At 37.6% G+C, this 27919-nt stretch overlaps 1 protein-coding gene across 5 annotated transcripts in view; it reads left to right on the plus strand.

Moving 5' to 3' along the window:
* Positions 1 to 27919, plus strand: part of astn1 (astrotactin 1) — a 351757-nt gene that overhangs the window by 167032 nt on the left and 156806 nt on the right. For all 5 annotated transcript variants that reach the window (XM_016671748.1, XM_016671746.1, XM_016671747.1 and 2 more), the window contains 2 exons: positions 19571 to 19675; positions 27448 to 27636. In XM_016671748.1, the coding sequence (XP_016527234.1) occupies positions 19571 to 19675; positions 27448 to 27636 (294 nt within the window). The remainder of the gene's footprint in view (positions 1 to 19570; positions 19676 to 27447; positions 27637 to 27919) is intronic.

Below are 27919 nucleotides of genomic sequence, written 5' to 3' on the forward strand. Positions count from 1 at the left end.
GCAGTCTTACTGCAAACAGCCTGAGAAGGCAGCAGGTACCACTTTCTCTTGCAGAACCATAATTTTTTGCCTTTGACCTTATTTTTGTCTTTAAAACCTTTAACTGAACCGAGCATAAAACAGACCTCCATGCTCACTTTTTGCCACACAACCACATCCACCCATACGGTGGTTTCATTTAACCTACGTATTTTATTTATCAATCCCAATTTTAATCTAAACCAAACATAAGACGGTTGAAAAAAGCCATTCCTTAAACGTTTGTATTGAAGCGACTTCCCTCTAAACCTGAAAAGTACAAAATGTTTGATGGTTGAGTGCAAAACGCCAAAACTGCAAAAGAACAAAGTTGCGAATCAACACAACACAAAAAGCCAGAATGCCACACCTTGGATTTTCTTTGTTTTGTGTTGGGAACACATGCTTATAACTGAGTAGGTGCTGCTGCCCATCAGTCTTATCGTACCCCTAAGGCACATACGATGCGTATAAAGTTCTACGCCCTACTTACCTACTGGTCTTCGGAAACAGATGGCCCGTCATGAGCTCATTGGATTCTTTCTTTAAAATACTTGCTGTCTCCCAGCTCATTGACAGAAAACTGTGCAAGCAGCAGTGGGGAAAAACTTATTTCATCTTCACAATCTTGGCTGGGAAAGTGGTGGCACCGTCCACATCAAGTCACCTGGGGCATCTCCTCACTTTACCGCACCTGTTCTCTTGGCCTTCCCACATCCACAGAGTGCACAAACACAAGCGGCCGACACAATCCTCTCCAGTCCGATCTGGCTGGCTTCCTTCCACCACCACTCCTTTCCTGGCAAGCTGTCAGCATTATCACCAAGCCTGAAGTTAATTGCAAGGCTCAGGTAATTGTCTGTGGTGTACACAGACGCGCGGAGGTGGTGCCGGCAGGGTGAGCGTCTGTTGAGCCGCGATGAGCGCATGCCACCTCTCCGTCCCTTGCTGATTCATCCAGGTTTTGTTGCTTTGGTCAGTGTATTTGTCACAATGTCAGCACTCCTTGTTCCTCCCCACTCCAGTCCACACAGGGGTGAAATCATTCATCTTTCTTTTCATCTCTCCACTTGGAAGTCATTCATCACAAGGCCAGAGACCTCCATCAATTATTCCAACGGGAGGGAGACTAAGAAAAGAGAGTCTTTTGAAAGGCAAATACATCTTGATTTAATTGGAAAACAGGTAATCCCAGCACAGCGGCGCAGATTTCCCCAAAGTTGGAACTTGAGAGATAACTGACCAGAGGAGAGATAATACACTGAAAATTTAGGAGAAAAACAGACAATGGAGAGTAGGAAGGGAAATTAAAGTTTTATTGTTTTGAAAGACTGGTTGAAAAGAACAAAAACCTCAAGGAGATTCTGCGGGAAGTTTTTTGGGCGAGCTTTCAAGGAACAAAACGGAACAAAGGACTCCATTGGTGGAGGTGAAAAGGGCAGCAAGGAGGCTTAATCCGTTGACATCCCTTCCTGGTAGCTCCTTATAACGACACGTTCATTCTTTACATCTTGAGCCGATCTCTGCCTCTGATTGACTGTTTTAAAATCCTAGTGTGAGAAGATTCAGAAAAGGAAGACTGAAGATAAAAACTGTCGTCTCATTCACTGCAACCATTCCATTTCACTTTTTGATGAAGAACAAGACTGGAGAAATGACTGACGTAAACTTTTAGGTGTTTCAAATCAAAAGTTTTATGCAGCTGTTTTCACAGGCCTTCATTTTTATTTTTTTATTTATTTTTTTGTGCCATTCTTGCAGGATTCCCCAGTCCATAAATTTCAGTGTGGTAAAAGGGAGGGTTTCTTTTGACTCAGGGTTTTTTTAAGACGTCAAATGTTTTAGTATGTATTCTTTCAGTCTCATATTATTTATTCTCCCAACAGTGGCGCAATGCAGGGATATATTTTTTCCCAGTAGTGGGTAGATTTAAATTTTCTGAAGTCCTTTCATGTGTACTGTGTAAAAATGTAGTTTTTTAAAACTATTTTTAACAGTGGGCTGGTCCAAACAGGAGCCAGACTTGGAAAAAACAGGTATACTGTGTACTATGAAGTGATGATTTCATAGGTTTTTTTCTTCATTACTCGACCACTGACCAAACTAATAATGAGACAAATATGCTGAAACATGTATAGAATGTTTCTTTGTTTTTTGTTTTTTTCACCAAGGAAAGCATAGCACAGAAGCGTGTTTGAGGAAAATAGTTGGCTGTAATTTGTTTCCAGTGCCTGGTACAACTCTTAATTTTGACCTGTAGCAAATAAAACGCCACAGCTGCAAAAAAAAATTGCAACACTCCAGAATATTATCAGCACCTTGTGGCTGATTAAAACCTGAAGACAAAAATCCAATTCTCTGAAGTAAGGCTCTTTTGTGTTAGAAATATATCTTGTATTCTTGCTGATTATATCACATTCTTCCAGTGGCACGTTTTGTGTTTTTTCTTTCTTGAGATGCACAACGTTCACTGATAAGTTTGTGTGTGTGTGTGTGTGTGTGTGTGTGTGCGTGTGTGTGTGTGGATATGTGTGCAAGGGAAAAGAAAAGCCAGACTTTCAGATTTTTCATGCTTTTCTGTCATACAGCACCATGAAATATGATATCTTGCCATCAACGTTTATAAAAAAAAATCTCTGATAGCTTTTCACAGAGCATTTTGGGGGGTTGAATATAGGTGCGCCCCATACCCCACAATAAAAAAAAGACACTTGAGCTAAAATGTATGAAATCACTGTTGGGTGAACTTCAGACTTTTTTTTTCTATTAGAATTTGACTTGACATTTATGTTGAAAGGTTAAGACACAAAGTTAAATGCCAATTGTTCCAAACTCAGCTCCTATCCATTAATAATACATGGTTATTGGTCCAGAATGCAATTTAAGTTAATGAATATCGCCGTAATCAGTGCATTTTAATATTTAGAGCCTTGATTGGATATAAATTGATCAACCAATCATTTTGGAAGCAAGCTAGGCTTCTTTTTTTAATTTATTTATTCTTCTTTCAGCCGGAGCAGACTGAGTTTTTCCCATCAAGGTCATCTTTTGAATTACTGTATTCTCCTCATCTTGTCATTTTCAACTTGCTCTCCCCTTGGGTTCTGCCTGTGGCCTCTGAGCACACTCCCCGTGCTTCCAGCCTTTAGATATGTCAGCACTGAGATGGCACATAATCTATATTTTATAAGGCCTTGATATAATTGGTGGCAGTGAGGGAAGGTCATGCCTTCGGGGGCCTTCTTCTTTCCCCCATTGGTTTCCAAGACGAACTGCTCAAACAACAGCCCTCTAGTCAGGAATGTAGGTTGGAACTGAAGAGGCAGATTAGGCGCTCGGTGCAGCGCCGCTGTTTTCAGGCAAGCGGAGATTCAGAGAGTGTCGAAGTGTAGAAATTATTCAGCATGTATTTACTTTGAAACTTGTGCGTGGGTTTTGATTTATGCAGCACTGAGACACATTCTTGAGTTAGTTCTTAAGCACAACAGCAGTCTGGTTCATTGGACTGATCTTTGGTGTCAGATTTGTGGGAATAAGCCCCTGCATTGAGTTTGCTGTGGTTCGACGCAGAGATATCAAAGTGAAATGTTTCGAGTCAACTTAAATATAATCGAGTTGTGTTTCATGAGCAAGAGGAGCTTCAGATGATGAAACGTTAAATTTATTTGCTTGTTTTAATTAGTGTGAAATGTTGCATTTTTTTATATTAATTTTTTGGATTATGCACAAGGGCTATGCTGATCAGTTCTACTCTTACAACCTCTTATTTCAGGCAATATTTCCTCCCAGTGCTACACACAGGAATAAGCTGTCCCAGCATCTGTCTCTTGAGTCCCTCAACTTCAACTTTGTAGCAGCTTTAATGAAATTTATTGACATAGATCTAGTAAAATATCATTACCAAAGCCTTGAAAGCTAATAAAACCGAGTAATCCAAAACAGAAATAAACTGATCATTTTTTATATCTAAATGGAAGTTGTATCAGATGGCCAGTGTTTTTTATTATTTATGTTTTATACAATGTTTTGTTTTATACAAAATTTCTTTCAGCTTGTTTTTTTTTGTTCCAGTGTTTTTTTTTTGTGTGGTTTTTTTACAGGAATAAAAAATACAATGTCGATGTTGATTTAATGCACATTCACAGTAGTATTTCATGCAAGTTTCATATTTTAATGCTGAATCTGAATTTAGATGAAGTAAAGACTCGCCTCTGGTGTTAAAATTGCAAAGTAAAGATGAGATAATGTGAATGCAGGCTCAATCACTTGCAATTTCATTTTCTGTTCCACTTTGCCTTTGGACTCTAATTAGCTGTTCAGCTAATTAAAGCAGCAATTAAAGCTAACTAAACATATTAAAAATGTATTTTGTAGTTCGTTCCTGCCATTAAGATCTTGTCAGGAGATGAACCCAGATGCAAACTACGACAAAAATTTATCGTACTAATGGCTAGATTTAAAAATATCTGGTAAACAAAATGTAGTCAAATTTAAAAACAAAAGAATACCTTACGCAGGCATCTTGAACCAAGCATGACTTCAGGTTTAGTTTGTATATTATGTATATTATATGAGGTATCTGAAAATGTAATTTTTTTTTTTACATAATTTATAAAATATTTTGCGGTTTGGTTTAGCTTGAGATTATATTGGGTATGCTTCCGTACCAGATCTGTAGAAAGATGAATCTGGTGCTTTATTAGCTTAAAGCTATTTAGCTTTGTGTGGTCATGTGACTACCACCAAAAACTGTCGTCATCTCAAATATATCAACCAAAACAGAGCTGGGACGGCCAGAAATGAGGGCTGATTACTTTGTTAAAGCTTAGAAATTAACCCTGATTATATATAAAACACTAATGTTCTGTAAAATATTGACTTTTCGTTCCTAGCAACAAAAGCAAACAAAGTATATTTGCATACAAAGTTATAAAACACTCAGATATGCACATTCATATGTCTAGTGTCTTACAAAGATTGATCTCTGTATCTTCCTGTAGATGTTACCGTTTTGTTTATTTGTTTTTCAATAAACTAAACTATTAAACACAAAGAAACATAAAAAACATCATGTCAGGTTTTAAATATTGGGTAACAGGTTAAGTTTGTCGAGTTTAAGTTTAACTTATCACTTGTATGTGTATATTTTACTAACTTTGTATTTATTACCTAAAATGGAGTAGCTTTCAACAAATAACCAATTTCCCCCTGGGGATCAATAAAGTATATTCTGTTCTATTCTATTAGGAAGCCAACAAACATAATCCAACTGCAAATTTCAAAAGATTTCAAGCATTTTAGAAATGTTTAACGACAATATTTTCCTGTAAATTATGTTTATCATTATAAATTAATCATGCAATACCAACACTTTTAAAATATCAAAGTAAAACTTTAACTTTCAAATGGTTTTGGCAAAGATGCTTGTTTTCAGATATATGTGTGTGTATATATATATATATATATATCATTTTTGTTTTTTGTTTTTTTTACATTCACTGACAATCCTCAAGTTCCTCCTGGCATTTCCACATGTCAGGATGCTTCAGCGGCAGCAGTGGTGTTAATTCATGCTGCTTGGAGAACAGATGATGAAACACACCTAAGACCCTGCGCCCCACAAGCCTATTTATCAGCGGCTCCTGGTCCGAGCTGCTCATCCTCGGAGGTTGGTGAAGGGCATCTACAGCCCATCATTTCACCAGCTTTGTCATCGCCCCACCTTCCGGCTCTCGCCACTCTTCTCCCCCCTGGGAGACGGAATAAACAGCTAACGTTGACATGTTGGCTCCTATGCCTTTGTCCTTTTTCTCCAATGACATCAATCAGGCTCAGCCAATTGTAATCCATTGCGAGATTTTGTAGACGCTCTTATTTTGCTCGCATTTCACACTTGAAGACGCATGTAAATGACAACAAGCGAGCAGCCACACGTCGACTCGCCCTGAGCACTGACCCGGTGATGTCCCTGCACTTTAGCGGCGCTCCTCCGACTAAAAGGGTAAACCCTGGTAGCCCTTCCTGTCACATCACTTTCTGGTATTGAATAGTTTTCAGCTTTGTCATTGTCCACGACTCTCATTTCCTAAGTGCTTTCCTCTCTTCCTCCTTTCTCTTTTGAGTGTCAGCTTGTATTGAACTCGTTGAATGTCAACCGAGTCTGACATGACTCGAGGCTCTCGAATGCATGACATACAGTGAAACTTTGATGGTGATATACACAAAGGACGCCATTGAAGAAAAGAGCGTGCACCACGGCTTTGATTTTTAAGAACAAATTCATTTTAAGAACAAGGCAGCGAGTTTTTGTTCGAATTTGTTCATAAAACAAATTCGAGAAAGAAGAATATAGATGATATTAACAACATTTAAAGAAAAAATGGGATGCGTTATGCTTGACTTGTGGGTAAATTTTTTTAATTATTATTATTGCTAGAAAGGTCCTAAATCCCCGTTTTACTGTTAGTGCCATTTGTTGCTTTTTATCATACTTGCTGTTTTCAGCTTAGGTGCAGTTTGCATTAAGGAGGTTTGAATCTGGCGTCTTATCGGCTTTTCCTTTCCAGGAGTTTGTGTCTAAACGCCTTGCAGCGTAAATCCGCACAATGTCCACAGAACCACTTCTGTTTTCAGCCAGAACTGAAGATAACTATTCAGGCTCAATTATTATTCAATGCTCAGTCTGTACTGCCAGTAGTAATCGCATTTAGGGAGGGTTTTAATGTATTCCTGCACAATGATTAATTGCATGGAATTGCTCTAGCCACTTCCTGTATTCAACGTCAGTTAATTGGCTGACATTGGATGAGATAATTGATACAGCCCGAGGGCGGGAGGGCATGGGGGAGGCTCAGGCTGTAGGTTCCTGGTGAGAGTCCCTGCCTGGTTTGTGGCCTCCTGAAGTCAGAAGGTTTGTTTTAGACCAAATAAAACTCGGGGGGGTTGGAGTCCAACCTTGGGTGGATAAATGAGGATTCCTTTGATCAAGTGCAGCACAAGCGTCTCTGTCAGAGGCTGTGGAGTTTGGGTTGTTTGTCTTTGGAGGTAGTTTAAGGTCGACTGGACCCCATCACTTACTGGGCCTTTTTTTCCCCCACTCTATACCTGCCCTGATCAAAGCTAACCCTTCAAAGCTCCTCTATGATGTGCTATGCTCAATTTAATTGTTCAGTTTTGTCTCGAGTGCGTGCAATTGTTCTGTGTATTTACCCTGCGTCCATTTGTCATGAGTTCTTTATTACCATCAGGAGCTATGTAAGTCTAACTTAAACATCTGAGTCTGAGTTTTTCAGAAAAAATAAATAAATTCAACATTGTGCTGCTTAAAACAAAATGCAATTTTTTTCAAGACAATCTGCAAAATCATAAAATGTCTGGTGGGATTTCAGATTATTTAGGGATTCTACAGTGAAACAATTAAACAGATCAGTATAGAAACACGCTGATATGTTAAGTATTTTTTCCTTGTAAAAGACTTTGGAGTAGGTAAAAGCCAATTACTTTATTGAATTTTAACTGAGCAAATGGCTAACAACAAAAATCTTCATAGATTATGGCTTGGTTTTGATAATCACCACTTAGTTCTCGTTATTTATTTCACTCACTTTTGGTGAAATTCTTTAAATTAGTTCAAAAAGCTCTAAATGAGAACAAACTGTGATGTAAGCCGTCTCTGTTTAAGTTGTGTTTATTTTTAGACGGCGGAGATCAAAGTGGACATCTCTGCCCCCTTAATTCCAGCAGAACGGGGCTTTCGAGGCTGACAGAGAGGCAGTGATTCATAGTTCAGCCCAGAGTCCCTCTCTCCCCAAGTCCCTCATAATTAAAGTTGAAGCATATGGCATTGTGGCCACGTAAGCACAGAGGTACCTGCTAAACTTGTCTGGCATCCCACTCCAAATCGCCAGCAATGGTCGTCCGTTAACTCATCCCTCAGTGAGGCTAAAATTACAGATGTGTCACCTTGAGCTGTCACAAGCCACATCTGGCAAGCCATCATCACGTCATCTTGACTTATTGATAACCTATTTGTGTGGTTTGCTAGAGGTTAGGTCTGATTTGTCTAATTTATCATGCTGGCATTTTTAAGCACGTACAGTGAAGTAGATATCATTTTTCAAGCAAAGAGTTTGAAATGAGACGAGCAACTCAAAGAAATACGGTTGGAGAAAAAGGAAATTGGTTTACAATTAGTTCAAAAGACTGTCAAATTACTTAAACCTTTCTCAATAATCAATATTATTGGTATAATTATTGGAATTATACCAGTAAACTGACTGGGATTTCAAGTGATGTTAAAAAAATAAGTATTAGATTAGTACACATCTGTAAAAAATAAGTCATAAAATTGACACATTTAGAAACCTTATGAGGATAACTGAAATGATTTCTAAGTTAGAGCAGAAATTGCCTTTTGTCACCCGAATGCACATAAAAAACTACAGATGCAAAAAAAGTTAAAGTAACAAATATTTCTAGAACATTCAATTATTTAAATCAGTTGAAACACTGACAAATTAGGACAAGTCTATGTTGCAACTATGCACAGAGAAGAAGATGGTATGAGGAGGTAAAAAAAAATAAAGTTAAGAGAATGACATGCTCCTGCAATAAAATATAAATTTATCTTGAGGCTTTTTATACATCGGTGCCAATTATGAGGAAAGGCTGCAGCTGGAGTGAATCACCCCCGTTCTTTTTCCTTCAGTGATGACTGGTTCATGTAATCCTTTATTCACTGGCCTTTTTACAAGCAGACAACAGTCGAAGGTCTTAAACAGGTACCTTTTTTTTTCTCTCCATCAGAGCATCTTAGTCACAGTAAACATTGCTTTTTATAAGCAAGGTTCTCAGGAGAAAAGTCTTTGTGAATAAATATTGCACAACTTTAAAATATGGGGCCCCTTTTGCTGTAGGCTGACAAAAAGAAGAGCTTGCTTCGTTGCGTTACATAATCGCGAATATACGAGCGTTCCAGTTGTGGAAGCAGCCAATTTTTTCAAATGAAAGTTGCATGAAGTTCACTGCAGTCTCTTCAATCATGCAGCAAATCGACGGCTGACAGGGAGCTTTATGTAGGTAAGATCATGAAGAATCTGCATATAATGTAACATAAAGATAATTTTAAATACAACACGTATATGGTTGCAATGTGTAGTTGTGAATTGAATAGTAAGGACTATAAAAAAATTATCATGATGTCCCATTTTTGATCAAACTTGAACTTCATAAATTTAGGGTAAAAAAAAAAATCTCAAAAAAGTAATGTAAACCTCGGCAATTGTGCAGTTTCTCTTTTTATCCCAAGCAGTTTCTGCAGGGCTTTGATGTCCTAAATTTAAAATGTCCACCTGGAGAGTCTTGCTTATTTTAATTGTACGCAGATCTTTAAATGTCCAGTGAGTAAATATATTTGCCCATTTATCCATAACAACTGGAACTTTCAGTATCTAGCTAGTTATTTTTGCAATTTACCGTCTATTAAAAGAGCGCCCCACAGATTAATTTCACTCCCTGGTACAGCGGGGGTGAAATTACCATAATAACCCAATATTAGCTGGAAACGTCTCCTCTTCCAGGAACCGTTGGAATTTTTCAGATGGCACCAAGTGTGGCAGAATTACGGTGCTGCAAATTTGGCTGGATTGCCGGCGCTACGTTTAGGACTAATATGCTACTTCAGTACATGTCAACTCTTGTGCTGCTAGTGTTGCATCAAAAAAGCTGTGAAAATGGTATCTGGCTTGATGCAAATAGGTACAATGTTTACATCTGGAACAGCATGTTGAAATATTGAACTAATGTTTGCATATTTTTCCTGAAGTGGCTTAACAAGAATTTGCCTTGCAGATTTTTCATTTTGGTTCCACTTAATTTTATAAGGACAAAACTTACAGAAGCATTTTTTTTTTCATGTTAAATAGACTTATTGTTTCACTTTGGACATCTGAAAATATTGTGTCCAGCTACGGTTGCTCTTCGTGCAGTTCTCTCCGTCCGGCAGTGAATGCTCTGTGTGTGTGTGTGTGTGTGTGTGTGTGTGTGTGTGTGCGTGCGTGTGTGTGTGCGTGTGTGTGTGTGTGTACCTGAGCTCCGCTGGCTGGGGAAGTACTCATGAAACATGATGGAAGTCGCTGCCGTGTCACTGGAAACGCTACTGGTGAAAGGAATGAACTCAGATTCTACGTAGAAAACCTCACATTCGGTTGACAAAGTAAAATGTCTCAACAGCTTAGCAGTTTTGCAAGCCATGCACAAAAAAATAGACTGACATTGTTAAAAATGTATCACGCAAAATGTGGCAGCGTGTATTGCTAGAGGTGTAGCTGATGAAATGTGAAACGGTAGCCCTGAACAGCTATCTGAGCTTTAAAACATTTAAAAGATGCCTTGATCACGACCCTCAAAAACTGACGGGGATCAGATCAGGACATGCTTACTTAGAGCTGAATTATGAATAATTTGCCATTATCTGAGGTTGGAAGGTGTGATTTGGATTCTCAGTATTGACATGTTTAATTTAGACATTAGTAGGGCACTATTTCTTTTTCATTTCTGAAAATTCTTAGAATTTTTTTTTGTATTTTTTTAATCTGAGTCTTATTTCTAGGCCCTATGTCAATATATGAAAGGAGTCTTATTTTATTTTTGAACATGCTGAATTATGCAATAAAGTGAAAGTGAAATGAATGTATTTTTTATTTTTTTTTGTTCAACTCAAATGCTAAAAAAAACTTTTGCTGAGATCTAAAAATGAGTGCTCTACTCACAGCCAGAAAAATAAAGCGATGGCCTTTGGTTGACCGCGGTCCATAACCCTTTTTTTGTTGGGATTATTATGAAACCTCTACATACTTAAAATAATATGAGCAATTGAGGAAATCCTTCAATTTATTTATTTATATTTTTCCCAATAATCTTTTTTTTTTTTTGTGGATAATCACCCAAAGTTTACCTCCGGGGCTGTGACCTAACCTTGACCGATAACTACTGTTCATCTTTCAGTGATGCATTTTGTTTATCGTTTTTGTTTTAATTTTATTCGATTTGTCAAAAGAAGAAGAAGCAGAACATTGTAGGTAGTTTCCTTGCTCGATTAAAGTATGGGTTTACTAGATAAGTCTGGTTGTTAACCCCTCATATTTCTGCCTTCCCTCTTCTTCTTAAGTTAATCATTCATTCCCCGACTTATCCGGGAGTGAAATGGAGCACAGACGTGGCTAGTTAATGGAGTTCTATGAGCCGTAAGATTACTTTCTTACCTGAGCTCATTCTCATGAATCTTTTTTTTTTTTTTTTTTTGCCGTAAGATTACTTTCTTACCTGAGCTCATTCTCATGAATCTTTTTTTTTTTTTTTTTCTCGGAGGGGAACGACTAAAATAACAAACCACTTCCCACCAAACCTGCAGACAGAACTATTTAGACAGGCTGTGGTTTCCGTCGCCTCCGCGCTGTCACTGTCAAGATTCGGCAAGCCGTGCATTTGTCTAGTATTCTGTGCCCGGCTTCCCAATGGGACAGAGTCACAAATGTTAACAAGAAAACTCAATTTACATTCCCCAAGCAGTTTATTTTGAACAGCCACAGTAATACTGGGACTTTTTTCGCTTGTTCTTTTCTCCCTGTGGAAATCACAAGTAATATTGACTTTTTTTTTTCTTTTTGTAGATTTTTTTTCCCCACACAGTCATCTTTAATATGTAAACTGTGCTATCCTGTTTATCATCCCCACTAAATGTAGGTGTCACAATGTTTGATGCTGTTGAATGGATCCATTGAAATGGACACACTAATCAGCTAAAGTTTGGAAATGTACACAAGTTGATTTTAATTTTTTATCTTTTTTTTTTATAATTATAAAACGGAAAATAAATCTCCATAAGTAATTATTCAAAAAAATGTTTCCACCTTTTAGAAATGTAATTATTTTCTCCAAACCTGGGCCAATAAAGGACGGACTAAATTTATCGAAGTTTTATTACAATCACTGTTGATCTTTATTTAGGAATCACTGAGTTAAATTCTTCTATCATTGATGTTTTCCTTCTGGGAGCCTTGTTAACGGAGAGACTTCTTGCTTTTAAAAGAGGCTTTATTTTAAACCGCAACTCCATGAATAGCGATTAAATGTCAAGGTTTCATTAGATTCAGCCTTGGTTTATAAGTCTGGTGAAGTGCTGAGAATGAGGCTTTTCTCTAATTGCACAGTAAAGTCTAAAAAATTGATAAAGTGCTAAAATATGTGACAATTCAGATGTGCTGAACAACTGAAGGAATTCATCCTCCCTGCATCTTGCTGGGTTTTTTTTTGTCTTAATCCTATTTTGGTTCAGATGAAAACAAATAGCAGACATCTGCAAGATCAAACAGGAAAAACTCTACTTGAGAACTGAGCTGTGATCCTCAAGGCTGGATTCACTTCCCAGCAGACTTACTTCTCAGAGAGCTAAAATATTGATTTGAATTTGTTTTGATTTATGTAACTGCTACACTGTATGCATGCAAAGACCGACTCTGTCCCATCAATATGAGGATAAAGCCTCAGACCAGACTTCCTCATTGTTTAGATTTACGGTGTACTCATTTTCCATAAACTACCTCTAAGGAAATTATTTCAGTAAATAATAAAAAATTCCCTTTGTAACGGGGATATTTGAGGCCGTAGTAGTTTCTTGACCGCACTCCCTTTTTTTATGAAGAACCTTTTTTTGTTGATGCAAAAACCAGTTGGCTACAATTACGTTGATTGGCTCTGACCAGTGGCAGTTCCTGTGGCAGTTCATGCATTTATTAAATGCATGAGAGCTGAAAACTCTTTACTTTTACCTGCATCAGCAAAGGACTTGTAATGATGCACATCATTTTCATAGAAAAAACATCCAGTACGGCTTAGTACGTGCACATGCCAAACAAAAACAGCATTGTTTTAATCCTGAACACATGCCCAATGTGTCTGCGTGGGTGTGCGTGTGTAACTAAATGTGCAATGCAACGTTCCAAGAAGTGGAACATTAACAAGTGATCGCAGCACAAAATGGAGGACTCCCAGCTACCGCTAAACTTTGACGCTTGGGAACTTTACGGCTTCTCACACAGCTACAGTGGAGGAGGAAAGCTGGATGAAACCAAAATGCATTTTCATCCATAATAATTGTTTCTGCTTTGAACTGAATGAATTGACTAATCAAACAATATTGAGCTGAACGTAAACGTCACAGATGCGATCCAAAACGCTTCGCCACACAACTTTACTTTACTAATGTTTTTGTTGGCCAATTATAAATATACGATGTTCATGTTTTAAATGTCCTACTCTAATAATATTAATAAACTAAGTAAAACTGGTTAAAAAAAAAATCTAAATCGAAAATTAAGGACAGTCTGAAAGAAATTTGGCTATTTGCATGATAGCAGATGTGAGGAAACTAATAGCAGGCTTATGAGAGAATACAAAGAGAAAAGTAGAAATAACACACCAGCCGTTATTCACAGGGGAAAACTAAGAGGACAAATTTCTTTATTTCTGTAATATTAATCAATATTTGTTTTTCAGACATATATGTTTGTGTAGCATTTGCTTTGCTTGCCTCTGCATGTCAAGTTGTCATCATTTGGCTACACAAAGGTGAAAGTTTTTATCAGAAGTGTTTTTGCTACTTCAAAATGTTGTTAAACTAGGAAGTGTGACACATTTTCAGCTACAGGCTAAACACTGAAGCCCCCTCAACGCTTATGACTAAAAGGAATAAGCAACATTATGATGATTGGTGTGTTTATCAACAGTTTGTTAAAAAACAGAATCCAGAAGCAAGAATTATACACTATTCAAACAGAGATTTTTTGAAAATCATATTACGTATTTTATTTGCCTTCTGTGATCCATTCTGTTTACAGTCTGTGAAAAGGTATAAGTTAACTTGTAACAGATAACACTGTTCTATAAATTACATTTTACATTTATTCTTTACCTTTAATTTCTTTAAAAAAAAAAGAAGTAACTATATCCTGAAAAATTAAAACATGTAAAATTTAGCTTAACCTTGTTGTTTAAAGTATTTGCTAGTTTTTGATGGCATGTTTGACACATATTGCCATATTCAGTCCCCCAGCTGTTGAAAAAGCCCCGAAGCAATGATCTGTTTGACACTCACTCATTACTTTAATTACGCAACAAGTCAAAGAACTTAACAGATTAATTTGATAGTGCAAAACTATGTGAAACTAAAAAAAAATAAATAAATAAAAAAAAAAAAAAACTGAGACTCCCGAAACATTTCCATCTGGAATGTCGCAGCGTGTAAACAGAGAAGATGCTGAAGTGTTGCTACGGTGATGTTGTACGACGACCACATTTGTTCTGTCCGGTTAAAAGCAAACGATACTTATTTATTTGTTGCCTTTTATCATTTTCTCTGCACGGTTCTGATGAGGCACTTCTACGCCTCGCGTTTCTACAAAAGGAACCGGTTGTCACGCAGGACACAGCCCTAAAAAAAACACTGCTTCTGTCTGAGGCTCGGCCAGCAGCTGTACAGGGAGAGAAAGTGAACTTGGGATGTTTGCAAAGTGAAGTTCAGTCAAATTAATCATTCTGTCAGACAATGAGAGCAGAGTACCCCAGGGCTAAAAGGGAGACAAGGCCTTTCAGCAAGAAGAAGAATATGCTGTGCTACTGTATGTGTTCGGGACTTGTTATTCGTTTTCACTAAAGGAGGCGGAGATGGGGACGGCGAGGCTTATGTAGTGGTGTGCTTTCACTTTCTGTACACTGGTGAATAGATCTACCGGGCCGGGAAGCCTTTTCCCATAAGAGGGGATAAATGTATGTACCTGAAGGAGAGGACAATGCAGGAACATCACGTTTAGAGCCTTATTCATCAAGTTCATAGGTGGTGTCAGGCCTCTGCCAAACGTTGCGTTTTCAGAGCAGTGTCAACGGAGGAGCCGTTGCGCGCTTCCCGTGTACGTTCACGTCTGGTTTGTGTCCGTTTGGAGCGTGTGTGTCCTCCAGAGAGAACCGCACCAGATCCGGCTGCAGTGTTAACAGAATTTGTCCAACTTTCATTTGACTTAGAACGGTAATCTAAACCTTTACATAAGCGTCTGAGATAATTACACACTTTCCGAGGTTCGTGCTAATAACTGGTTTTGTAATTATAAGCTTGTCCCCAGGAGTCAATCATTTCTTGAATGGTTACATATCAGGTTTTTGTCCTAATGAGGTCCTTTTAGTCATGCAGTTGAAACTCGAGCTCATAAGAAGTTCAACATTAAAATCTCCATCACCGTTGATGTATTAGGAATATAAAATTAGATTTTACAACTCTTTTAATTAAATACTTTTAAACAATGTCCGCAGTTCTCCAAAATTAACAAGGCTCACTAAAGCCTTTTTACTTTATTTCTATCTTGTTAGAAATGATTAAATTGTTCAAAAATAAAAATGCACCACGACACAGATGTCTTTAAATGTAGGCCGTAAAGTGAACCATTAATTGAATTATTCTCTAAATATTTAGTTATGTTTTTAAATCTGAGTTTTTTCACATATAGGTAATAAATAAAATGATAAATAAAATTAAAATTTGTAAGTTATTACCAAATAGACAATGTTTGTCTGAGCCTTTTGGGTACAGCACACCTTTATTGTCATTGTTTTTTATTATCTATTTAGCTTTCATATACTATCTGCAATTTTGTAAGAAAAAAACATGAACTTGGACACATTTGACTTTTTACATGCAAATCCTTGATAACAGTCCAACACTTTTAAGCAGCATAACCTCCCCGATGTATTCTACAAAAAGGATTCCTTCATTCTCGTAATGGACCTGAAATCTGCGAAAACTATAGCCAAAGGAGTGCATAAAATATTTTACATTTTACAGATAGTTGCAGGAGAAAAAAAAATTAGAAAATCAACAACAAAGCATGTTGCTGATTTCTTTTCCTCTTTTTCTGCCAAAATTACGAGCAGCTTTCAGGGGAGAGTACTTTCTCTGATCTTCATAACTCAAACAACTTTTGTCCTTTTTATAATATGAAGCTATTTGCTCTGGCTTTGATTTGGATGACTATATAAATATGGATGAATATTCTAGTAAATACATAACGCCTCTAAACAAGATTGGAGGAGCCATTTCATGGCCCTTACAGAAATAAGTTTTGACTTGCAGATATTTAGCACCTGGAATTAAATGTGTAAATTTTCCCACTGGGATAAGGATCTTCTAAATGTATTTTCCTTTTTATTAATGGCTGAATTTTATCTTGCCATCATCCATACCATCATGTCCATAACGAGTGGGTCTCGTATCCACCGAAAGACAACGGAGCCGTTGCACGCATTTACACCTAAAGGAAAATTAGAGAGACCAATTAACCTAAGATGCAGATTTTTGGGCTGTGGGAAGAAATGAGTTTCCACAGAGAACCCACTCGATGCAGAATTACCCCAGGGTAAGATTTGAACTTTAAACCTGGTTGAGGCAATGCAGTGTTGGAAACAACTGAACAATCACAGTTGCAATACTTCAATTCATCATTTTTAACTTTTTCATCTTTCTGGTCATTTATGCACCAAATTTAATTTCCCAAAAAATAAACATTAATACTTCCTTTCTCATTCTGCCGGCAACTGATACATCTTCATTTTTGTGACACGCACACAAACCACCACCCATCACTGCAAATGGCAGACATCTTCCTTTCTTTATTCATCATCATTCGCTTCTCTCTCACTTTTTCACATGGCCCATGTACCTTTAAAGCCCTGCTTTTCAGTATGCCTCACACATCGATTTATCTCACTCACACACACCCAGAAAAAAAAAAAGAAAATCTCTAAAATGCACATACACACAAAGTTCTTATCTTTTGCTTCCTTTCATCTATTTTCCCCTTCCCTTCTTCCGTTTCTGTGGTCGGAGGACGGCTGTCTCCACCACCAGCATCATTCAGATCCCTTCTGGATGTGGTTGTGAACACGGTGGGGGCAGTCAGAGTGATATATGGCCGTAATCCCACCGCTGCAGCATGACACGGCTGTCAGTTGCCATGGGAGACTACATGATTTATACTCTGCTGCTGTGCTTATGGTTTGATAAAAGTGATGTTAAGGGCCTGTTCCTGCAGCTGACAGCATCATTATTCGCTAAGCCATACAATAAATGTTGCATTGAAATATATATATATATATATTTTAAATATATTTTCACCATTCTCCACCAGTTTGATATTTTATAATGACTACTCTTAATGTTTGGTAAAGGGTCCGTGTTCTACGTATTTAATTTGAATTATTTGTCATCAAACACTCTTGGTTCCCTTCTGCTGCTGTTTCTGCTGTGTGGCATCGCGGGATGTGTTTCATACGCCGTTGACTTTGATTTTATAAGGTCGTTGGTCAAAGTGGCACAAAGTGTGTGTAATATTTGAAGAATGAGCAGTGCATCAAAATGAAAAAAACATTTATACATGGGTGACTTCTTTGCGCTGACGAGATAGGCGCTATTGATTTCAGCAGGGCAAATATTGTCAAATAAGACCAAATCAATACAGATAATATACAGGGCTGTAAAAGAACACAGCGTAAAGGCAACATGAAATATAAGATAACACTATTTCTGAGTGTTGTGGGTGTTTTTAGTCTTTGTAAATTTAGTACCCACAATACAGTGAGCACTTTACAATATTTAAATAAGATTTTAAATCTGTTTTATATATATATATATATATATATATATATATTATACATCCTGATCTATTTACTAAAGCTAAAGGGGGACTATGATCCAAAATTCACGTTTTGGCCCATTTTTGCACTTGATTGATTTGAGTCTGTACTGCTTCTGGAAAACCATCCAGCCATTTTCTGGCAATGGGTTAATGGTTTTTGTTGTCTGGAAAATGAGCCATTTCAAAAGTCGACTTATGATGACTTGACAATCAGTTGGTCAGTTGGTTTTATGACTGTGCGCTGTACAATGGCTGCTAGAAATACAAGTATTTTCTTGTCGGAAACTGTTGCTGCATCCTTGATTACTGTGCAGAACTTTGTTTAGTCTACAGACCTGTCCTAACTTATTTAAAAGGAAGCATAGTAGCTCTTTTTGTAAAAGTATGTCTTTGTATTATAATTAAATTTTGTCGACAATGACCTAAAAATGACATATTTTTTGTACTGTTCCGGATCATGTAAAAATTTTAATTTGAAACGACGCATCAAAAATGTCTGCAGCTCGCCCTTTGAAACACACATAGCTTGCAGGAGAATATATCTCTGCTTTTGCTCGTTTTGCTTTGTTTTTGGTCTTTACAATCTCATCAGAGAGTTATGTGCAGCAGCTTCTTGCGCTGCCAACTCCTCCACATGATTATGGATCATTAATTTTTGCCGTCTGCTGTTTTATTCAGACCGGGTAATGCAATGTCAGTTTTAAACTTTTTAGACTTTTCTCTTAGAGGGGACGCTACAAAAACAATAACACAAAAGATTAAAAAAAACAATGAATTGAAAGCCAAAACCCAAATGGGATTTAATGAAGCTCCTCCGGTGAAGTAAGAAGAAAATTTAAAAGCCGGATTATTTGTGGAATGATAAAGGCAAGAAATGCCTCACACACTGCTGCGCTATTTTTACACTACAAACATGTGGCTTTCTAGAAAACTTACAGAGCTTTCAAGCAAGAGAACCATGGTAACACAGAGCTGTAGCTCAGGGATGAGAATCTGTTGACAAAAAACGATTAGGTAAGCACAGATTTTACAGAAGATTGGCAAGAAGAAAGTCACTGTTGAAAGAAAGTTATGAGAAGTCCATTTTGCATATTACCACAAGCCACAGGGACAAATGTGGCAGAAAGTATGGGATCAAGTGAAGACGAAGTTGAAAAAATTTGAACTATGTGCAAAGCACTGCAACAAGGAATCTGGTCAGTCATTAAGGAAATGGAAAGGAGGTTTTAAATAATTTGAAAGCTTTACATTAAATAAAATCCCAATAAAATTGAATTTGATGGCTCTAACTTGACAAAATTGGGAAAAAAGCTCAAAGGGTACAACTGCTTTTGCTTTTGCAGTTTATGCGAGTGTCATTTAAATGCATTTATACACTTTCATTTACATCTAACATTATAACATTACGTCTAATTAGCCGTCTGCATTTTTATTTCTCAATAGATTTTACTATCATCTTATAATTTTTTGTTTCTCAAGTTAAACTTCTGATGGCATTTCCCTTTGATCCAACTCTTAAGTTATCTCGTGTTTATGTCTCATGCCATCTTGTAAAGTAAACGTGAAATGTGGGTCCAACCTTTGATCTAACGCTGAAGTCTGCAACCTCCACCACCACCACTACTACCAAGCAGAAAATAAAACATTAATCCTGAGCTGGAGGTTTGGAGATGTTTTATTTTTTTCTTCCTCCGGCTGAATTTACTCATGGGGAAGACCACCACCTTAAAACCTGCAACAGTATAGCTCTGAGGGAACTGTATCCATGTTAATGTTTGTTTGTTTGTTGCTTTTTTTTTTCTTTAATCCTACAGGTATGGTGAACTACAGTGAGGTGTCTGGCTATCCCCTTGTCCAGCATTGGAGTCTGCGCTCTGTGTTGTACCATGTCAAACTCAACCAGTGGGTCCTGTCTCAAGGTAGATCACTCAGTTTGGGTAGCACTAAGCTCATGTCACACTGTTTGTTGTTATGCCGTGTAGGTGAGCATTCTCAGATTGACAAAATAACATTTTATCTAACATTAAGTTCTGTTTCATCCATAAATTATGTATCTGCAATGCTCTGTTTACAATTTACGAGTGTCTTCAGTTGGTTAAACAGTTGCATGCTATATAGTTATGTATAATTATATAGCATGCATTTGGCATGCCGAGGTGAGGAACTCTCTGTTGATCATCTGGACATTGGAGCATGATATTAAGAATCATGTGCCATTTCGATAGTATTGATTTAAATTAAAATCTTTCCATTGATTTCAGCTGGAGATCAAATTGCATAGTGTTGTTTATTCATAGCATCTAAATATCGTAATACATTTAAAGGCAGAATGAGATGGAGGAAATAACATAACTGTTACTGTACTTTTATGCTAAAGGAAAATGTTCTTCAGTTTGCACAAAGACAAACACAGTCATATATTATCGAACACATCATAATTAAAAAGCCATGTCGAGGTTAGCCTCTTAACACAAAAGCTTGGCTCTTGTATTTTTCATTTTGATGACGGACCTCGTACACCACTTTCTTTTGATCATACATGGCATCTTCTGGCTGTTTTCAAAAAAGATTCCTTCACAGCTAAATGTGAAAAAAAAAAGTGCACATAAACTCTTGAGATCTAAATGTACATTTCCTGTTCTGAGCAACGTAATCATAATACACAGCGATAAAATACGTGGTCACAGTTTACAAGAAAAATGCTTCACATTTAAACATTTCTTAGCCTTGCAAATGTTCAATGTAGCTGTGAAATCACTCATCACAGTTATTGTGGAAACAGGCTGCGGGTAAATGTATGTTAATAAAAAAAAATTCTGTATGCGTCAGTGTAAAAGAAAACCACAATATGCTCCTGGAGCACATTCAAACAAGAGGGACATGAAGCTGCAAGCACATCATCTGTTTACTCTTTACTCAGCTCCTTACCTGACTGTAATAAGTCTTAATACCTTTTAATATCTGACTTGTCTAAAGGCAAAAGAGTAATGTGTCTAACCAAAATGAAAATTAAACTACATAAACATGTTCTTTCTCTGAGGAAGCCTGCTCTGAATAGCAAAGATTCACATAAAAAAAAGAGGTGCTTTTTATGATGCGCTGAACCCGGGGCTTGGTAATGGGGTGCTAAAGTTTAAAAGTAAGGTTATTGCCTCGCAAGAAAAGCAAATAGAAACACACACCAGGCTGTGCCTGGGGAAATGGGTGCTTCAAACGGCTTTATACACTGTATAATAGAGGGGAGCTGTGGAAGTGTCAGAGTGGGATGAGTGATGATTAAAGTGGGATGGGACTTGCCATCTCCTGTGTCAAAAATAAATTCATCCTTAAAGACTTTTTTTTTTCCCAGATCAGTTGTCATTACTGGCATTAAAGCGATTTCCCACTGAACACTGAAGTTTATCTTCTTTATTCAAGTTTCCCTCTGCACTTCCCTGCTGCTTTGATATGCAGCGTGTCTCTCTATAAAGGAAAAGCTCAAACAATCAGTGTGGCTTTGCTCCGGATTTACGTTTGTGTAGGTTCAGCCGTTTCCTTAAATGAACTCTTCTTTTAAATAAACGCAGTATAGTCATCGGTGTTTTCATGTTTCATGTCAAAAGCCTCCTTCACGAAACAGGAGATGTGCTCTCAGTGGCCGTTCATTCATTAAAAACAAGTCAACCTGGTGATATCCTGCATCTATGAGAGCTTTTAAAAATCCACCTGGCATCAGAGAACCAAAGATTTGTAGTAGTCGATGCATTTCAGTTAATCACATCACATATCACAGCACACAGAGTATCACACCTCCTTAAGTTTCTATTTTAAATCCTAAACTATACTGAGCTGATTTGTTGTTTCTTGGAGCGATGCTCGTCCAGCGAGCTCTTAGAAGTGGAGAGCGTGTACGTCAAATATTCGTCTCAGATGTGAGTTGACACGGTGCTGAGGCTGCCTCGCTCATTAGAGACGTAGCAGCATTAACGGTGTAACACCACCCTACCACAACCACACTCTGAAGGCAGAAATGTAGTGAGAAAATTCAAGGAGGGGCTCAGTGACTTGGCAGTTAACTGTCTTTTGTTGTTTTTTCTTTTTCTTTTTTGTGGATCTTTCCACAAAACTACAGAAAATCTCTACACAGATTGTCTGAAATATATCTCCAAACGGTATAAACTAGGAACGCAGTTAATTTCTTGGCATCTGTGAAAAAAAAACTACAACTATAAAAACATTAGTGTTCTTGTAGGAGAAAGTCTATGTAAATAAAACTAGAAAAAAACAATCTAAAGTTGGTAAGAAAATGAAAAATACTGTATAGTATTGCATGTTAAAATGGAAACGGATTGTTGACTTGAATGACGTGTAGTTATAAATTGTACGTTCATTATCATTCTCTTGTTTTTTCACTGCATCTGATCACCTGCCGTGTATTTTAAAGCTTTTCCTCTGTCAGCATCATGTCAGTGAAGATGGTCACAATGACTGGGATTTAGTAAAGTAGTTTCGTAAGCTCTTTTAGCAGCTGAAATGTCAGGGATGACAGTTTCCTTACACATCTCTTACTGCTAAACGTGTCTCATGAAGACAAAAATGATGACTTTTTGTGAGTGGTTCTCAAAGGTGAAGCGCCATCTTCTGAAATATTGCATTCAGACTGGCTGTAAATGTCTTCCAATAATCCTAATTTTTCCACGAGTTTAATGCATTTTTTCTGAAATCCCTCATAAATAGTTTCTCACCTGATGAGTGCAGCCACTCCTCTATAAATACAGCCATGACACCTCTAATGCATTTCCAGTGGTGTTGCTCTGGTTTGAAAGTGTCTGTGATGTCTGGCTGAGGACACACTTCCTATTTTCTCCTCCCTCAGAAGCGACTCAAAAGCCTCCATCCTTTCTTCCTCTTTTAAGTCCCATTTCCCACTTTAGCTCATCATATTTCAACAGGCACTGGAGGGGCGAGCCTACTGATTTTTACATCTGATAGCAAAGCCCCCATCTCTCATCCTCACTATGCTCTCTGTCTCTCACTTCAGCAGCCTCCTAATTTAATTTCGGAGGAGAAGTTAGAGCGAGTGAAGCGTGAGCTGTGAGATATTAATACTGCTTCCCCTGAAAATCAGAATGATAAACTGCTATTGCAGTTTTGCTTTCCAATATTTGCTGAGCAAGAATTTCGCCGAGCATATGGACGTTCTGTTACAGTCTGATCAATGTAGCATTTGAAACGTGTTTCCACAAGCCCTTTATGTCCTTGTCCCTCCCCCCTCGTTGAGTTCACTCGTCTCTAATCAGATAACAGCACGCTCTTAGCTTGTGAAAACACACATTTCTCGATTAGTTATTTTTTTCAATTAATTCATATACATTCCAGCTAAATCAATCAGTTCTTTACCCTACTTTTGCTCTCATTTTCAAACTCTCTAAAACATTTTTTTACTCATTTTGTTTCTACAGTAAAATCTAGGTCCAATATTGGGCAATATGTCTGGTAGCTGAACCTGTTTTTTTTTTTTGTTTTGTTTTGTTTTGCTTTGTTTTTTTCTCAACCCTGGACCTGAGGGTACGTTTCCCTGCATCCCATCCCAAGCAGATGGTTTCTTGTGTCAGCCCACCTGATTTCTATTGACGGCAGATTAACAGGCTTTTCCAGAACTGTAGCAAAGTATGTCAAAGGAGTCAAACATCCAAAGCATGCAGCCCTGCAAAACATGCAGGGCACTCTTCCTAACCCTGGTGCCCCAGAGTTAGGAGACACTGAGCTACACCATTGTCCAGTTTGGTGGGGGGAGATTAGAAAGGTTAGGACACTGTAAGGTCAGGATTACGTGACCTCAAACCGTCGTCATGGTTTCAACCTGACATGATTAAGCGAGTCAAAGAAGAAGAACCTCTTACAACATGTGATATCCTGTTTTCAGCGGGCAGGGATAAAGCGACGCAAACCAACTGGCGTTTAGGAATGACTATGATGAAGATTGTTGTGGTGTTCAGTTCTTGTTTGTGGAAAAAGTGGTTTGGGATTTTATAGGAAGAAGTCAGAATGTAGTTTCTAGCCCTGATGCATGTATAGGTAGATTCTTGTGGTATGAAAAGCAAGACTGTTTTACGCTAGGGTAATTTTTGAAACATATTGGGAGAAAAACAAGAATAAGATTTAGATGTTTTCATTTGAAGTGGCAAAAACATGAAATATTTCTACTGTTTCTGAAGTAATGTTAAAATTAGAATGTTTTGTTGACCCTTTATATTCCATATTGTTCTGAACTTATGCAGAGTTAGTGCTTACTGTCTCTACTGCTCAGAATGTCATCCTTATTTTGCCATTCTGTTCTCTGGAGAGCAACACGGAGCGTATAAGAGGCTTAAGTTTGCTGTTTAATTAGTCGGGCTATCTGCTTGGGTAGAGCTTAACATATGTGCTGCTTGTAGTTTGCCAGTTGCTGTTAGCTTTATAAGATTGATCTGAGGTGCAACTTTAAATTTCACCCCAGAAATATTCAAAATCTTTCCTTTAAGCAGGAATAAACCGCCTGAAGCCTTTTATTCAGTTGTCCAGCAGAGTGCAGTCACTGGTGGGGGAGTGGAAACATTGTGTGATTCACAACCAAAATAATCTTCTAACTCTCTGGCTCTTTTGTATCCATATCAGTAAAAGCATTTATGTAAACCAGAGAAATGGTACCACAGACAATTTTAGCAGTTTAAAAGATGTTACTTTTTAAAGCACTTGTACATATTGATATGACAAACTAGTCGATGCTTATCAACCACATCCATATTCATAATGGAACTCAAATATTTTGATAACTTTTAGCACCTGATACAGACGTGCAAGTTGATGAGTCGGTATCTCATTCGAATATATAAGTATATTTTACCAAACAGGGCTCTTCTGTGTTAGAAAATATCAGTTTCTTTTAATGTCATATTTTTTGTTAGTTTTCTGACCCACATGCAAGGCACTCCCAGGAGACCAGAGACACTTTTAAAAGATGTATTGATACAATAGATATGGAGCAATGAAGGCGTTTAAAGCTTGGAACTGCTGAGCGATGAGGACTGGAGCCAGTGAAGTGGAGAGAAGTGCGTTGGAGGGCGGACAGGTGGAGGAAGGTGATGAGGAAGAGGAAATGAAGATCCTGAGTTTTATACGGTTGAAGAATAAACACTTGTACTTTTAGAGGCCTTCACATCAACTTTCATACTTGCACTATAAATGGCCTTCAAAGCCCAGATGAAATAGTTTGCTATGATAATAATAATGATAAAAATCTGAAATGTATGAATATTGTCATCTAATTTTATTAAAGTTTTTTAACTAAGTTGTAAAAAAAAAAACAGTTATTTTTATTTTCCTTCAAAAAAGGTTTTTGGAATCAACATATTCAACATCCATCTGTAAGCTATATCTAATTTTATAAGAACAAATTAAAGTATCTGCCTCTATATTCTAACATTTTTCATAGAAAACAAAATTACTTTTAAGCTTTACCTTGAAAAGTTTTGAGCTAAAATGGCTTTTAGTCATTTGGAAATCTAATTCGGATAAAGACAAACTAAATTTGAGAAACTGAAGCTGCTGATTATGAACTTGCCAAATGTTTTAACTTAAGACGTACAATTAAAGTTGTTTTTTTTCAGCTGCTCAGCATTTATTGTGGATGTTGTGTGTTCAGTTTGTGTTATTCTTTCAAACAAAACATATTAGATTTTAAATTACAGTTTGCAAAGTTTTTATATCTGAACCCTCAGTCTTCATAAGGGTCATTAAAAGTAAATCCTACACCTGTCCTAAAATAGACTATGGCCTATTTATGGCCATTAGCTATTAGCTGTAGCCCAGGAGAGAACTAATACAAAAGAATGATGCGACTCAAGTGAAAAACAAATCTTGCCACAAATTAAAGTTCCAGTATCCTGTTAAAAACTTGCTTATATATTCTGTGTGAGATTAAATGGAATATATATATATAAAATAGATTTTTATTTTTTTTTTTAGAACACAGAGTGCTTCTGAAACGGCTCCGGCTTTGAACAGATTTAAATGTATGACATTTTACTTATTTTTCCATCTTCTTCTAAATGTGAACCCAAGCTTGCCCATATCCGTGAGTGGACAGTGCGGATAATCCTCACTCTGTGGTTGAAAGAGTTCATGAATAGTAAGCAGATGACTCAGATGTCCACTTAAATCCATGTAAGACGCTTGGTGTCAAACACCTGACATCAGCTTCCACATCACCGCTCTGATAATAAATACCTCTTTGCAGTTGCTGAACTGAGACAAACTGGATTAAATGGGAAAATTCAGCTCTCCTCTAATGACATCAAAAGAATACATTAAAACGTACTTGGTATTTAAAAAAAAATGTATTGGGGTGTTCCGTTTTTCCTTTGTGTGTTAAATGAGTGTTTTATTGGTGTTGGATGTTGTCAGTTGTTATGACGAGGAAACTGTGGTTTTGAGTTGTTCAATGTTCTTCAATCTGCGTTATGTTCCCTTTGCTCTGGTACACTGCACTAAATTAATAATGCCCACATCTCCAGGTTTCATTTAGTTAAAATTGTTCTACAGCAGCAACGCAGCTAGGGTTAGTATGTAAAAGAATAGTCTTTTTGCCCTCCAGCGTTGTGCGCATGTGCAAAATTTCCAGCTGTAAACAATAACATACAAGATGTCCATACCGACATATCCTGGCAAGGTCATGGTGTCCATCTCCATCGGTCATTGGGCGACAGGCAGGGCAGACCCTGGACAGGTCGCTGGTCCATCGCATTGCATAGAAAATAAAAATAAAAAAAATAAAAAACATTAAAAAGATATAAAACACAAGTACCGGTAGGTAAAAACACAACATATATCCAGCAAATGAAATGGATGCAGTAAAGTACATAGAGTATTTGGACAGCTTTTGGCACCAGACTGCGGAGCAGTTTGCTTCCGCTTTTCATGCTGCACTACGATCTGATGACGGCATGAAAAGTTAAACCGAATGTCAAAGGTTATATCTGACAATGTTCAGTGCCCTGGTCCTGCTGTGGCTCTGAAACAAATCCTGGACAGAGTGCAGAGAAAAGCCAGTGACCTCCTTAGGTTCCCTCACTGTCCACTGCAGGGCTCCGCTGTTTGTCGTTTTGCAGCTGTTGTGTCACAGTCTGAGCTGATGGATGGGTGTGTTGGTTTAAGTGCAGTCTTTGATAGATCTGTTTCATGGGCTTAGTGGTGTTCTTCAAGTATCATCGGCGATTAGTTCCTCGATGACCTAAATGCCGATGTCATAGCTCTGTTAGCTTTATCATAGTAAGTCAGAATGATGTAAATACTGTTAATTTAGCTGCAATATATTTTCTCAATCAGGACAGGTGACTTTTTTGGCTTTCTACTCGACTGTTTAGCCCCAAAGCCCTGAGGCTTTTGCATATAACCTTGGTGGAAATTCTGGCACAGATATTTGGCGAGATAGTTGCCAACTATCTGTGGCAAGATGTTTTATTTCATATTTTTGTGTTTTACTGTATCCTATTAAAGTTAAATAATTATTTAGCCTGTAATATCTACCATTATTAAAAAAGAAGGTTTAGAAATTCTAATCAGTATTTCAAAATACAAAATCTGACCTGGTTCTACATTTCCAGTAACTACAAACCAACTATAAATGTGACTATATTAACCACTGCTGAACATCTGCTTTCCATCCTTCCAGCTTTCAGCTCTGCCATCCATTCTCTAGACGGGGCGACGCAGCGGAGCGACTTTGTCTCCATCCTGAGGGAGTTTGGGAACCACTACGTGCAGGAGGCCGTTTATGGCTTCCAGGAGTCCTGCACCATCTGGTACCCCAACAAACAAGTCCAGAGACAGCTGTGGCTGGAGTACCAGGACATCAGCAAAGGTAGGACAATGACGTTTGTGTTAGTATTTGATTTAAAAAGAATAGAAAACCTAGTGCGGAGCTTCTGTTTTGTGAGTAAAAGAGGAGTTGATCATGTATGTTGCATGATATTTTCATCTGAAAATATCTGAAAATATCCGAAAATATCCGTAACTATCCTACACCTACTGAAAACTCTTGGCTCCTTTGGGAGGTTTTCTGAGGTTTTCGCTCCCATATTACCTCTAGAACTCTTTCAATATTCGCCGTATGTGTGACTGAACAACTTTTCTGAATGACAAAA

Source organism: Poecilia formosa, unplaced genomic scaffold (genome assembly GCF_000485575.1).
Source record: "Poecilia formosa unplaced genomic scaffold, Poecilia_formosa-5.1.2 Scaffold49, whole genome shotgun sequence".
Lineage (NCBI taxonomy): Eukaryota > Metazoa > Chordata > Actinopteri > Cyprinodontiformes > Poeciliidae > Poecilia > Poecilia formosa.